Consider the following 15,484-nt stretch of genomic DNA (forward strand, 5'->3'; position numbering starts at 1 on the left):
TCCAACACCACATTTCCTATCAGCTTTCTTCACTGTCCAGCACACATGCTTGCTAATGTTTTGATTATAACAGTGAGGACTACTGACTTTTTTTGGGGGGGGGGTATATAGGATTCCTAGGGGTTCCTGTTTCCATTCGCCCCCAGCTTAACAGAAGAAAAACAGGCGGCAGCGGGAGGGTTATTTTACAAAAATACAAGCTTTATTTTCTAAATGGTGGGAACAGGGCTCTCTTGCTGAGCAATCCTTGGCATCTGCGCTTCTGCGAAGTAGCACAGCTATGGTTTTGACAAGCTCTTGATTGTGGGATGCGCCTTGATGGCCTTTTCCCACTCCTTGCCACTGATAGCCTCCGTGGTGATGCTGCGCACCGTGCCTTCATCCAAGCAGTGCGGTGCTATTCCTAAAAAGAAAGAAGCCATCTGTGATGAAGAAACTCTGGGTACCACTGTTGCTATTCCTTATGCGTATTAAGGTGTCCAGTGAAAGCTTCACTGAGCAATGCACAAAAAACGGGGTCTCTGCCCGAGGGAGCGTGGCATCTGACCCAGACGGAAGGGAAGAGAGGAAAATGATCATTAGGATAACTGGGGAGCCTGTGTGAAATGGGAAGGAAGGTAGCAGGAAAAAAGAGAGTCCGATGAATGATGGAGAGCTGGCTTGCTCTTAAGTCGGCGGATTCTAAGTGGGAGGTAAAGTTTCAGCGGAGCAACCTCAGCAGCTGCCTTACCCTAGCGAGGCAGGAAGGAAAACTGGAGATAAGAGGACGATTCCAGGCAGGAAACAGGAAGTGGGGGAAGTTTTTTACTAGTTCCTGCCTACCTTAGAACCGGAAAGGAATCACCCATCTGTCTCCAAGATGCCCTCCTTATCTCAGAGTAGAAGGAACCTTCACAGTAAGTAACCAAGGTCCCGTTTTCACACCAGATGAGTACTAAAGTGTTGTCCCAAAGGTTTCTTCAGAAATGAGGTGTGTGCGCGATGGAAGCGGATGGGAACCTCGCATGCTTGTGCTACTGCTCGAGATAAGTGGATCACAATGTACATTCAGAAATGGACCCCAGGTCCAGTGGTGAAGATTGTAGCTAAATTGTTAGCTGATGTTGATCCTCGTGTGACTCTTGCAATGGCAAAATTCCTGTCTATGTCATTTAATAACTATAATGATGTCTCATAATGTAACTATCATTTATAATCATGTATCTTGTTTTCTCCGATATTTGCTTATGACCAATTGGTTTATGAGCGTAAAGAAGTAAACATGTGTGTAGGGGAAGAGTTCCAGACAAAACAGACAGCAAAAGAGGAGAGTGTTTTAAAGTGTGCCATTCACCCACATCACCCAGGTGGATGGGAACATTTCTGGGCTGCAGGGACTGGGGGCTGTGAAACAGAGTTATCAGCCATGAAGGCTGAATCTGCATAATGAGGATTCTCTGTTTCCCTGTCATCACCACCACAAATGCAATCAAATTGGCAACACAGCATCCATACAGATTTGTGTGCATTTTGCTTTTGTAATTGGCAATTACTATTGCACTGTACCATAATGATCTTTTGCCACGATCTAGCAGTCCCTCTGAATTCACAAACTTCAATTTTTTTTAAAAAGTGCAACTGCAGCCTTTTTTGTTGTGGGGATATAAGTGGAAAGGTGCACCCCTATATCTCTACAATGAAAAGGGCTAGAGGCTTACTTTGTTTAAAAAATAAAACGAGATTCCAAATAAAGTGTGGCAATACAGCACGGTAACATTATAGCCATCTAGCAGTTCATGGTGTAGGGGAAGAATGGTGGCTAGGGGTGGGGTTGAGTCAAGGAAAATGGTGCCAATATGGGTTACGGCCTTTAAAAATGTGCACCGTCCATTCCACACAGCATTCAAGCATGTTTTGACTTCAATCTTTCAGAAAAAGATTATATCGCATTGAGTTTGGGAAAGATTGGAGCAAAGCAGGGCAAAACTAGGAAAGTGGATGATCAGGGATGCTGAAGATGGATGCTGAAACAAACCAACCTCGCAGAAGTTTGGATGCCAAACGAGAGCAAAACCTCCATGTGGAAGCAACCCCACCGGACATGCAGTCCACTGCAACCCCCTTATGCCTGATACAGCTCAGATCGGAGAGGCGAGCAGCTGCAGGCAATTCCTACCGTAGCCATCTGGATTGGAGCGGGGAGTGTAGAAGCTCTGGACACCACAGGTCTTGCAGAAAGTGTGCTTGGCACAGTGGGTGTTGAAGGTGTAGGTAGCCAGGTTGTCAGCACCCTTTAGAGAAATAACAACAACGCCTCTATTTATTCGCCGAATGACTATCCCGCGGTCTCCCACTGGCACTTAGCGCTCCTCCTGTGTAGGGCCTGCCAACGATCCCTCAGAGAGGGCAGCGTTTCTCATCCTACTCTGACAGCCAGAAGACAGAGTTCACGGCTGAGGCGTGGTCTTGCTTGGGGACCTCCTTCCAGTCTTCTGACCCCATACAACAGACCAGCTTGTTCTGGCACAGCCAGGCACATGAGAAACCAGGCAGAGACTGGCTGACGGGCCATGGAGAACTGAGGGAGAGGAGCGTCGGGACAAGACCCCTCAGGGCCACAGTCCCTGGTTGCTTCCCTGTGAGCCCTGAGAGGGCCCCCATTTATTTGGCGTGGGCCTGAGCCATTGTTGTGGATGCAGCCACAAGCCCCGTCTGGGACCAGGGAAGATGCTGGCAAGGAAAGCTTGTGTGCTTCAGGCAAGACAAGGATGGAGGAGAGGGTCTGGGGAAGAAGGATAAAGGAGGGAGCTCTGGCAGGGTGAGGAAGCAGCCAAGTAGAAGGCACAACAGAGGCAGTTGGCAGAGGCTGCAACAGGAGCCGGAAGGAACATGCTGCTTCCTTCTGGAGAAAACCATTCCTGTATTTGGTTGCAACGGTATGCGACTTCCCTTTGGCCAATGCCATCTGAGGCTCCAGACCATCTGTGCGGGCCCGACAATTTGAAGGCTTCACAAGACTCTTTCTTGCCTCAAAGCAGAACCTGGGCCGCCAGAAAGCAGCCAATCTCCCCGGGTCACTCAGGCTGGGAGCTGAGGTGGCAAAGCCCAGAGGTACTACCATGAGCTACTCCACAGTGAGTGGCAGCCTGGAATGTTCCATCAGCTAAAAACTCCCTTTGTAAAGAAAACCCGCTCAGCAGGGAGAGAGGCTCTCTGTACTGGCTGTGCCTGTTCTCTGTTTGCAGGGAGCTTCTAACGTAAAGGAGCGTTCCAAAGTGTGAACCTCGAGAACCAGACCTGAGTCAGATGTGCTGGTGCCATGTAAGACCTAGCACTCCTTAAATAAAAGACAGAAACACAATCTCCACAAGGAAGCCCTCCACCCCCCACCCCCCCAGCCATCTGAATGTTTTGGAAGAAAAGGATCCCTTTCTGATGCCCTACTCCCGTGTTGGCGAACCTATGGCACGCGTGCCACAAGTGGCACGCCGAGCCCTTTCTATGGGCACGCGTGGAGCCGCCCGTCCCCCGCCCATCCCCCGCCCGTCCCCCGCCCCCTCCTTGCGGCCTCGACGCCATCTGCCTCCGTTGCCCCGCTCCGCCTTAGCAGCAGCAGCAGCGCCGCCGCCCCACCCAGGCGCCGCTCCAGAACCGCCGCCGCCCACTCATTCTCGGCCCCGAGGGCTGCCCTGCCGGCCGCACCGCTACGCCCACCGAGTCGCCCCCTCCCCCTCCTCCACCCCCTTGGCTGCCCGTCCCCCTCCTCCGCCCCTCCTCGCAGCCTCGGCGAACGTTTCCGCCGCGCCGCAGCCAACTTTGTCGAGGGGCGGGGGCAACTCGGCGGGCGTAGCGGTGCGGCCGGCAGGGCAGCCCTCGGGGCCGAGCATGAGCGGCCGGTGGCGGCGGCGGGTCCAGAGCGGCGCCTGGGTGCGGCGGCGGCGCTGCTGCTGAGGCACAGCGGGGCGGCGGGAGGCTTGCGGGAGGCTTGCGGCGGGCGGCTCTTTCGCTTGCCACTGAGATGCACATTTACCCCATCCAGATTCTCAAAACTGCATGGGGGTGGGTGGGTTTTGTTGTCTATTTGTGAAAGAGAGGTTTTGCCTTGGACTTGCCACTGAGATGCACATTTACCCCATCCAGAGTCTCAAAACTGCATGGGGGGGGGGCGGTTTGTTGTCTATTTGTGAAAGAGAGGTTTTGCCTTGGACTTGCCACTGAGATGCACATTTACCCCATCCAGAGTCTCAAAACTGCATGGGGGGGGGGTTTGTTGTCTATTTGTGAAAGAGAGGTTTTGCCTTGGACTTGCCACTCAGATGCACATTTACCCCATCCAGAGTCTCAAAACTGCATGGGGTGGGGGGTGGGTTTGTTGTCTATTTGTGAAAGAGAGGTTTTGCCTTGGACTTGCCACTGAGATGCACATTTACCCCATCCAGAGTCTCAAAACTGCATGGGGGGGGGGGGTTTGTTGTCTATTTGTGAAAGAGAGGTTTTGCCTTGGACTTGCCACTGAGATGCACATTTACCCCATCCAGATTCTCAAAACTGCATGGGGTTTTTTTTTGTCTATTTGTGAAAGAGAGGTTTTGCCTTGGACTTGCCACTGAGATGCACATTTACCCCATCCAGATTCTCAAAACTGCATGGGGGGGTGGGTTTGTTGTCTATTTGTGAATGGGAGGTTTTGCCTTGGACTTGCCACTCAGATGCACAACTCAACAATAAGCCCCCCTGCAGAGTTTTGAGAATGCAGATGGGGAAAATGGTGTTTGTCAGTCATTGCCATGATTTAATTTTATGGATGACAAAGGATAGTACAATTAGTTCTGAAAATGAAATCCTTAAAGTGTGGAATTCTCTGCCAAATAATTTTAAATCAATGAAAGCACTTGGGATTGCTTTCCTTACTTTGTTTGGATCATTTTATGCTTGTGAGCATAAGATGTTAACGTATGAGTTGTTTTTTCTAAACTAAAACCTCAGTATTCAGGTTAAATTGCCGTGTTGGCACTTTACGATGAATAAGTGCGTTTTGGTTTGCAGTTTGGGCACTCGATCTCTAAAAGGTTCGCCATCACTGCCCTACTCTCTTGATGCCCTCTAGGCCCTGACCTGGACCAGGCTAGCCTAATCCTGTTGGCTGTCAGAAGCTAAGCAGGGTCATCCCCTGGCTAGTACTTGGACGGGAGATCAGCAAGGAAGTCCAGGGTTGCCACACAGAGGCAGGCAATGGCAAACACCTTTTAATGCCTCTGACCTTGCCCTGGATGGCCCAGGCTAGCCTGATGTTGTCACATCTCAGAAGCTAAGCAGGGTCAGCCCTGGTTAGTATTCAAATAGGGGCGACCAGCAAGGAAGTGCAGGATAGCTACGCAGAGGCAGGCAATGGCAAAGCACCTTTGTTTGTCTGCCCTGCCCTGCATGGCCCAGGCTATGTCAGATCTTGGAAACGAAGCAGGGCTGGTCCTGGTTAGTACTTGGATGGGGGAGACCATCAAGGAAGTCCAGGGTTGCTACACAGAGGTAGGCAATAGCAAATTGCCTCTGTTCATCTTGTGCCCTGAAAACCCTACCAGGTCATTATAAGTCAGCTGCAATGTGATGGCAAAAAAAAATCTGTGATGACGATCACTTTCTTATAAAATAATATTTGAAATAAAAACAATCAACACCACCCTGCAATTAATCTGCAAACTGAACGCTGATTGTCTGCAGAGGCAGCAGCTGCTCCACCACCCAAAATCTTCCTGGAGGGACTCTCCATGCTCACCCAGATGCACGCCCTACCCCAAAACCCCTCGACTCACCGTCAGCAGCTTGAAACGTGAAGCAGGTACAATGAAATGCCGGTTTTGCTTCTTAACACAGATGCTGCAACTGGAAAGAGAGGGAAATGTCCTTGGGGGTGGGGGAAAACCACCACTAATGGGAAGTCTGCCCCCACAGACACACCACACCAGCACAAGGGCCTGTTTCATGCTCCAAACGCTTGGAAAGCCAAGAGCACTGCTCCAGGCTGAGAACTGGATTGTGCCAGCCTCAATTCTGGGTACGAAGCAGTTGGTGCGTGGGGATTTCTTTGTGACAAAAGAGTCCCCAAGGAAGAGGGAAACCATCACTCACTTGCAGTCAAAGACGTGCAGGTCGGCTGCGGCCCAGACCTCGAAGCGCACCGCTCCGCAGTGACAGCCTCCTGTGTGTTTCACCAGCCCCTGGTACTCGCTGGGGAGGGAAAGCAGGAGAATGGAGACTGGTCAGGATCTGTTCAGAATTGCAGGAAGCCGAAGGTGTCTAGGACATTTTTGCAAAAAGGTCGAGAGTAGCTTTCTGGTTCTCCTGGAGACAGCCCAATAAGACCAACCAGGAATTGCCTTCTCTGAAATAGATGCGTATTAAAGAGATTGGTTATGTTAGCACATTGTTTCGTGGTCGTTGCATTTGCTCGTCTCAGTTTTTTGGAATTCCTCCCCCACATTGCATGCCTGCTTGTACCTATTTCTTGACAATCCCTCATTTCTTAAGAACTTTTTGTCTTGTTAGACCAGTGGTTCCCAACCTTTTTTTGACCAGGGACCACTAGGACTTTTTTGTTCGGTGCAGGGACCCCAAGGTTCAAAATTAAAATTCTGAGAATTTGAAAATAAACTTTAATCATAACTGTTAGTTAAACATTAAACTTAGAATAATATTTGAATATATATTTTTATAATAGAGAACTTTTAATTGAAAATATTAATTTATTATGGGTTTATAACTTTGTTTCATGGACCTTAATTTAGTTCTCGCAGACCCCTGGGGGTCCACGGACCCCTGGTTGGGAACCAGTGTGTTAAACTGAATGCTAACCCTTCTATGGTTCTGCAAGGTAGATACACGAACCTACCATATTCTGAAAGGACCTGCCCATGTTCTTCTGGTTCTATTGATTCTCTAGCCCAGGGGTGTCAAACTCAATTGTTATGAGGGCCAGATGTGACATAATTGTCACTTGGTCAGGCTGGGCCAAGCCTTGCCAGCCCAGATTGAGAGTGGGAGGGGTGGCTGCCTCGGCTGGCTCATGGGCCGCATAACAGCTCTCAAGGGGCCACATCTGGCCTGCAGGCCTTATGTTTGACACCCATCCTTTAGCACATGTACTCCTGGAATGTCGTTTTTTATTAGGATCTAAGATATTCCTCTTCTAACAGATTGGACTAGTAACTCTGCGTCTGAGCTAATACTCTATTTATTAAGTGACAGCCATCCTAAAGTTACATTGGCAGTGGCAAAATTTATCTCAGCCCGTATATCTCTTAAACAATAGATTTAGAATTATGCTGCTCAAGAGTTATGAATCAAGGAGCTTCTAAGGGGAAAGAGAAGGGAAGGAAAACGCACCCGTGCCCAAATCAAAGTGTGCATCTCCTCTGAGCGGGGATTCAAATGCAACTCTTCTATGGCTGGTCTCTATCTGCTGCCTCTCAGGCCTCCGTCTCTTTGCCATAAGAAGAGCCCTGCTGGATCAGAGCAGTGGTCCATCTAGTCCAGCATCCTATTCCATGCAATGGCCAGCCAGTCGCCCCGGAGGGCCAAAAAAACAGGGCAACCCCTGATGCCACCTTCTGGCGCTGGCATTCACAGGTTTGCTATCTCTGAATGTGGAGGTTCCCTTTAGTCACCAGGGCTTTTATCCACAGATGGACCTCTCCTCCGGGATTCTGTCTATTACCCTTTTAAAACCATCTGTGCTCATAACCATCACTATGCCCACTGGCGGTGAATTCCGCAATTTAATTACTCCTTGAGTAAAGAAGTATTTCCTTTCGTCCCTCCTCAATCTGGCACCCACCAATTTCATTGGGTGCCTCCGAGTTATAGTATTTTGGGAGAAGGACTCTACCCCCTCCAACACACCCATAGCCAGTTTAAGCAGAAAGGGACTGGGGGGGAAAACTGGACTGAGAGTCACAAGCAAGATAGGTGGCTCAGTGCTCCAGGGCTTTTGCAAATCCAGTGTCCCTAGCGCTGTCCAGGCCAAGGAGTGAGAGGAGGAAGAATCATGGGGGCAGAAGGAGAGCGCTGGGAGGGAAGAGAAAAGCGCAGCCCAGAGCCAAGCTCGGCAAACGCGCTCCGTTCAGTTAAGCGGCAGACCAAGGCTCCAGTCTGGGTTTCGCCAGCGGCTGCACAGCACAGGTGACCCAAAAGGACTTTGGACCTCGATCACGAGTTCCTCGGACTCCAGCCTGGGGCCCCGCCGCCTCCGCCTCCCCGAAACGCGCCCTGGGCGTACAGCTGCCGCGCAGGCTGCCCCAAGCGCGCGGCCGCTTGCGCTCCCCCTCCTCTCCCAATGCGGCAGGGGCTTTCTCCGCCAAGCCCCCGGCCTTGAGCCTGCGCGGTGCCCTCCGAGGGGGCAGCCCTGCGCCTCCAGCCAACGCCGGGGCGCTGCGGAGCGGGGGCGGCGGCAGGCGCGGCAGGTGCGCCTCCCAACCGAGGCTCCCCGCAGGGAGGCTGCTCCGGCAACAAGTCCCGGGCTGCGCGCGTCTAGCGCTGCTCCAAGCACCACCCGCCGGGGATCGACGCCCCCCCCCTCCAGCCCCCTTACTCACAAGGTGTCCAGCAGGAGCTTGGCCGCCTCCTCGCAGCTCACCCGCTGGCGCTGCAAGAACTGTGTCCAGCGCTCCTGCTGCGCGCCCAGGGCCAGGGCGCCCTGCTCCTCCGGGTCTGGCGACTCCGCGTCGCGGGGCTTCTGGCGCGGCGAGCCCTTGCCCTTGGGAGGCCGGTCCCGAGGGCAACCGGCAGGCTCCGGCGGCTTCCTTCCCGCAGGTTGGTGGCCTTTACGCGTCGCCGCGGCTGCGGGGACCCTCCTCGCCTTCCCCATGGTGGCCACGCCGCCGCTGCCCTGCGCCCTCGGCCGGGGCCGCTGGAGGGCGCTCCCGAGCCGCGCGGCTGCTACGGTGGGCGGCCACGTGGCGGAAAAAGAGGAGGATCGGGCCCGGGCCCGAAAAGGGGGCAGACCTTCCAGTCGTTTCAGTAGGTTGACGGGCAGTCTAGGTCTCAGCCCTGCGGTATGCCCGATACCATCGGCTCGGAGGCAGTAGTTGAGAGCGTGTGCAGAGAGCGCCGCCCTGGCTAACCCCTTTAAATCCGCAAAGTGTTATCTTGAGTGAAGGACCTAGGGTTGCCAACTCTGGTTTGGGAAATTCCTGGAGATTTGGGGGGTGGAGCCTGGGAAAGGCAGGGGTTTTTTGGTGGGGGAGCTCAGCAGGGTGTAATGACATAGAATCCACCCTCCCAAAGCAGCCATTTTATTCAGTATGGAGATCAGTTGTAATTCTGGGAGATCTCCAGGCGCCACCTGGATGTTGGCAACCATAGAGGACCCTTTCTGCCTCTCAGATCCTGCCTTTTCATCCAGGTTGTCACCTGAGTACCTGTCAATCCCTTTGTGCTGCTTTGTGCTCTACAAATCTGGAGCCAGGCTGTTGCTGTTTGGTTGTGCATGGCAGGCTAATCATGCTCAAGTGCATCCTGGTTTACCACAGAGACTTTCAGGAAGTCTGTAAGCAGGACAAAGAAGGGAACAGCCCTTCCCTGTTGTTGGTCCCCAGTTTCCAGTATTCACAGGTACACTGCTTCTGAACATAGATGTTAGAATCATAGAATTCTATGATTCTAACATCCATGTTCAGAAGCAGTGTACCTGTTCTTAGCAATCATAGCTTAACAGGCAGTCTGGGAAATGACAAATGTCTGAATACAGTCAAGCACTCCTTGTTAACAGAATGCCAGCAACTCTGCCATAACCACACATGCCTACCTGTGCAAAACAGATTGGGTGGAATCCCGTATTTAGCTGCAAACAATCTGAGTAGCAGGTGCAGGATTGTACTCAAGATAGTTGCAAATGTGGCTGCTGACCAGATGTGACTCCCTGTGGCACCTTGGGAGAGGACAAGAAAAGGTTCCTTTGTTGCAGCAACAGAATGGCCAGGTGGGGTGCCCCTAGGGTTGAGGTGTGGGGGGGTGGAACCTGGGGAGGGCATGCTTGTGGCGGGGGGGAGGACCTCAGCAGGGTATAATGCCACAGTTTCTCCAGGGGAACTGATCTCTGTAGTCTGGAGATTAGCTGTAATTCCAGGATATCTCCAGGCCCCACCAGGAAGCTGACAACCCTAGGTGCCCTCCCTACACCCAGATCTGAACTGTGTAAATCCAAGCTAGGTAACTGGGCATTTTAGGTCAGTCATAATAGTCCTTTCCCCATCTCCGGTTCTTAAAGCCTAATGATGCTTTGCTATCCTAAAATGCTGAGCACCACATCATCCACAAGACGCCGCCTCCCCAGGATCCGATGCAACTTAGCAAAAGATGCAGAACATTTTGTGATCACCATGGATACCCTTCGAAACAGTTGTGCCCCAAGTGTTTGCTTGTCATGTCAGACTGGGCCCAGCTCTCCTCTCCCCCAGGTCAAATTTCAAACCAGGCTCAAACCTGAACACTTGAACACATGAAGCTGCCTTCTACTGAATCAGATCCTTGGTCCATCAAAGTCAGTATTGTCTACTCAGACCAGCAGCGGCTCTCCAGGGTCTCAGGTAGAGGTCTTTTACATCACCAACTTGCCTAGTCCCTTTAACTGGAGATGCCGGGAGTTGAACCTGGGACCTTCTGCATGCCAAGCAGATGCTCTACCACTGAGCCACAGCCCCTCCCCAAACATGCTTTCTCGCTTATTTATTTACATCAGTTATACCACGCTTTTCTCCACCATGGGGACCCAAAGCGACTTACATCCTTCACTGGCTCCCTTCCATTTTGTCCCTCACAATGACCCTGTGAAGTAGGCTAGCCTGAGACTGTGTGATTGGCCCAAGGCCACCCAATGAGCTTCCACAGCAGAGCAGGGATTCAGACCTGGCTCTCCCAGATCCTAGTCCAACACGCTACCCACTACACCACACCGACACGGTTGATGTGATGTGGATGGCACAATAACAAAGAAGAGGGCATGGACAAAGTTTCTTTCCCATAACACTACGCCACAGCCTACCACACACCTGGGAGCATGTGTCTGCTCTCTGTTTGTCACAGTTCTCTTGCTACCGGCTCTGATTTGGGGACTCTAACATGGGGACAGCCAAGCATTTCAGCTCCAAGCCAAAGGCCTTGCACTTGGCCATAGAACTATGGCAGCTGCAGACGAGGTTGACGGAGGGGGACATTGACAGCCGGGTGGCTCGGCTTTGCTTTGCAATCAACCCCACAAGGTGCCGGACTTGGCCAGTGGTCCCTCCCCCTGCTTCACCTGTCATATCCTAAAAAGGGAATCCATTGGATGTTCTTCTCCTGACAGCTCACGCCTCCATCCTATAAACAGCAAGAGTGACTCAACTGCAAATGTGGGCGATGCATGCCAGAACCTTTTAAATAAGTGCTCATACACACATGTGCTCGTGATATGATCCAGAGTGACTGGATGCGCTTCCCGTGGCCTTACCTAATGGAATGAAGTTACTCCTGATAAAGGGAACCAAATGCCACATGCCCCCAAACACCAGAGAATAAACCTCTCCCATTTAACTGCAATGCTCCAAGCATTGTGTCTGGTTACAATCCAGAGGCAGGCCTTGTTAGGGGGACAGTCAGCCCCAGAACCTATTTTTAAAAGGCAAGGCTTAAAGGATAGAGATAAGGGATAGAGATCTCCTGAACACAGTGTCTCCTAAACAAGGACCTTTCAAGCCTGGAAGCTGGAGGATAGTTGGCCAAGGGTGAAGCAGGGCACCTGACTTTCGATTTCAAAAATATTGGTGTCAGGCCAGGGTGGAACTTGGGGTGGTGGTCAGAGTTTGGCAGAATCAAGTGCTTCCTGTTTGGCAGAATCAAGTGTTTACTGTTCAGGCCATGGAAATGTGGACTGGTTGAAGCCTCTGGCCTGAAGTCACCAGGAAAGATGAAAGGTTCACAGCCCCTTAGGGGAGGGCGGGTTAAAGAAGGACAAGGGAAACAGATCCTCCTGCTGTGCGCACACACGCGCGTGCGCGCACACACACACACACACACACACACCAGTTGTGTAGGGTGGCTGGCAGGCCGCACAGCTTGAAGCTGTGGTGGGAAACAGAACAGCAAGTCTGGGAACAAGCTATGCAATACCCACAGGCTATTCCACAAACAATGAGGTTTTGCTTTCCCCATCTTTTTAATTCAAATGTTGTACTTGCACATTCTAGGTAGAACCATCTCCCTTTTTTCACTCTCTGTTCCCTTTTAGTGGCATTCACACATGTACATATGACGCTCAGGTCCGGTTCACATGTGGCGGAGGGGGAGGGGGAGGAGAAGGAGGAGAGTTGGCTTTTAATACTCTGCTTTTCTCTACCTTTAAGGAGTCTCAAACCCACCCACCCTCAAAAGCATTTCTACTTTTCTGGCAGCTGGAAAAGAAAGCGGAAGTTGTCATTTCCTGTTATTCCCGTTTCAAAGGCATGCCAGTGGTTAATGCAAATGTGAGTCACTGTTAAGCTTCTGGTATGTTGACAAAGCCTGGCACTCCCTGAGCTGCTCAGTAGAAACCAAATGCCTTGGATTGTCACCGCTGGTCAAACCGGCTTGTGTTTTGTTCGAACCAGATATTAGAAGGAAAGAAGATTAATGGGAAGCTTTGGGTCTGCTGCTATTTCTTGAGTTGCTTCTCTATCCCCCCCCCATTCCCCTTTCCATATTCTTTGTGTTGTTATTCCCACCTCATGTCTCCAAGCAACAGGAAATTCCAGGGGATAACATCAGCCCCAAGTTGGTTCCCTTGGAAGGAGAGAGAACGAGAGACTTGTGGCATTTTTTTGTAGCTTTTGCTTTATAGCTGGCCTCCCCCTCCTTTTCCCCTTCTCTTTCTTTATATTTCATTAGATCATTTAAATAGGGGACCCTGACCACTTTCTCTGGGCTGGGTGCAGCCCTGTTAGGGTTGCCAGGTCCCTCTTTGCCACCGGTGGGAGGTTTTTGGGGCAGAGCTCAAGGGGGGCTGGGTTTGGGGAGAGGAGGGACTTCAATGCTATAGAGTCCAATTGCCAAAGCGGCCATTTTCTCCAGGGGAACTGATCTCTATTGGCAGATCAGTTGTAATAGCAGGATATCTCCTGCTAGTACTTAGAGGTTGGCAACCCTAGGCCCTGTGTGCCAAAAATTGAGCACTTATTTGTTTTTAGCTTCAGAAGTGTTGGTTTTAAATTAGTATTAAATTGAATTTCTGTTTGTTTTTACTGTGTTTTATGATATTTTAATGGATATTAGCCGCCCTGAGCCTGGCTTCGGCTGGGATAGAGGGCAGGATCCAAGTCCAATAAATCAGTAAATAAATTTAACAATGTGCAGGTAGAGCACAGATGGAGCTACAGAGACCCTTCTTTGGGGCAACAGTTCCTCAACCCCACATCAGACCCTTGGAGACAGAATGACCCTGTACCTTCTGGGTGCTTCAGTCAACTCACACAACGAACAATAGGCCTGCCTTTCTGCCTTGCTTTCCAACCACGGTGCTCTGGCTTCTTCACCCAGACCTACTCCTATCTGCCTCGGCTGAGGAAGGGATCATCCCATCCAGTACTGACTGGCTGCTTGATCGGAGCCATCATGCCACACAATGAAGGGTAGGAAAATCAAATAGGAGTCCAGGGGCCCCTTAAGAAGTGACTCAATGTATTCCAGCAGAAACTTCCCTGAGTCAGAACTCACTTCATCAGAGGCAGCATTAAGTATAAATGCTATCCTAATGGGTGGACACTTTGGTGCATCTGAGGAAGTGAACTCTGACTCAAGGAAGCTCCTGCTGTCTTTAAGGGCCCCTGGACTTGTTTCATTTTGCTGCTTATGGACTAACAGGGCCACCCATCTGGAGTTATCACTATGAGGGATAATATCCCAGTCATTAAGGCGTGCTAGCAGGCTTTCTCAGTTCCTGTTTCACGCATAATAGGCTGAGTCACCATGGACAGAGGGCAAACACACAGAGCAGGGAAGGGCACAGATAAACAAGGTACAATTGAAGGAAATTAAATCGAACAAGACCTGGGGCAGCTGGAAACTGTGCTCTCGGAGGCTAGCCGCTGGCACAAGAACCGAACTTTGGACCAGGACCCAGCATGTGCCATCTGGAAGGGCACAGTCCCCTGAATGTGGGGGTGTATGATATGTGGTGGTCCAATTCATATCTTGGGGTGCAGAGCTTTTGAAATGTCCTCAAAATCATTCAGAAACTAGGAAATGTGAATAAGGAACTGGGAATAGGGAACAAACTGGGAATAAGGAACCAACTTCAGCCTCCTCTGACCAACTCTGCTGAAAGGGTGTGATTGGAAGGCCCTTCATGAAGCCAAGCATGTCTGGGTTTGGTCAGTGACAGAAGAAAGGGGGGGGGATAAAAACAGACTGTCATTTATCTTTATAAGACACCTTCCCCATCTTCATAGTGCTTTGCCCTCCTGACAGTCCTGAGAGCCAGGATATGGTTCTTCCCATTTTGTAGAAGGGGAACAGAGAATGCATGCTGTCCATCCAGTTAATTCACGGCACAAGGATCCATATGCAACCAACTTGCGTTGGCTCTGAGTTTTCTGCCATGCCAGTCCCTGCGGCTAGAAGAAGAAGAGTTGGTTTTTATATGCCGATAGGTGGGGCTGAGAGAGTTCAGAGAGAACTGTGACTAGCCCGAGGTCACCCAGAAGGCTTCACATGGAGGAGTGGGGAATCAAACCTGGTACAGCAGATGAGAGTCCGCCACTCATGTGGAGGAGTGGGGAATCAAACCCAGTTCTCCAGAGTCTGCCGCTCTTAACCACGACACCACACTGGTTAGAACAGCAGGCTCTCCTCCAGTTGTATTGCTTTCCTCTACTCCTTCTTCAAAATTGTAATAAAATCTCCTTTCCTACATTGCTCTGAGCTGACCTTATTTACTCCTCCAGTGTCTCTTGACTCTCTGTTTGATGAGTCAATGGGAACTCTTTCATACATTCTCCCTTTCCCTCAGATCTTTTTTTTCCATCCACTGTAAAGAGCATGTCCTGTGAGCAGGAACATGTAACTTCTGATACTGCAAAAATCACCTGGCTGGATAGACAACATGTCTCTCTTGTCCAGTACCTGTGCCAACAGTGCCAGTCAGGTGCCCCCAGGAAAACTCGGGCATATATTTGTTGACCCTAATTAGATTGGTTAGTCTAAGCTTAGGGCTGCTTCCCTTGAGCTAAGAAGGATCTCACTCTGGCCAAGGTGACCTTCCCATGAGCCCTTGGGACCTCGGCATCTCAGCCGCCCTGCAAACTGAGAATCCAGACTGTTCTGTAAAATTCTAGCTTGCAACTTGTTGGAGACTTCTCCGATTTGTGGAGAAAAGGGGAGAAAACAAGGAAAGAAACATCCAGAGACAGTTAAAATCTTTCCAGCTTACTTGTGGAATTGACGTTCACTACTTAAGGAATTAAGGAATTTTCTAGACACACACAGCTCTCTCTGGAACTTT

General features: G+C 50.8%; 1 protein-coding gene across 1 annotated transcript; it reads right to left on the reverse strand.

The window, feature by feature from the left end:
* Window positions 1-180: 180 nt before the first annotated feature.
* Window positions 181-8,839, reverse strand: CENPV (centromere protein V). Its single transcript, XM_056865015.1, has 5 exons — window positions 8,568-8,839; window positions 6,106-6,204; window positions 5,790-5,859; window positions 2,156-2,270; window positions 181-403 (listed from the first exon to the last, which is right to left on the reverse strand). Exons 1-5 carry the CDS (start codon window positions 8,837-8,839, stop codon window positions 279-281), a joined length of 681 nt encoding a protein of 226 aa, XP_056720993.1. The 3' UTR covers window positions 181-278.
* Window positions 8,840-15,484: the final 6,645 nt, after the last annotated feature.

The sequence above is a fragment of the Euleptes europaea genome, chromosome 19 (genome assembly GCF_029931775.1).
Source record: "Euleptes europaea isolate rEulEur1 chromosome 19, rEulEur1.hap1, whole genome shotgun sequence".
NCBI lineage: Eukaryota > Metazoa > Chordata > Lepidosauria > Squamata > Sphaerodactylidae > Euleptes > Euleptes europaea.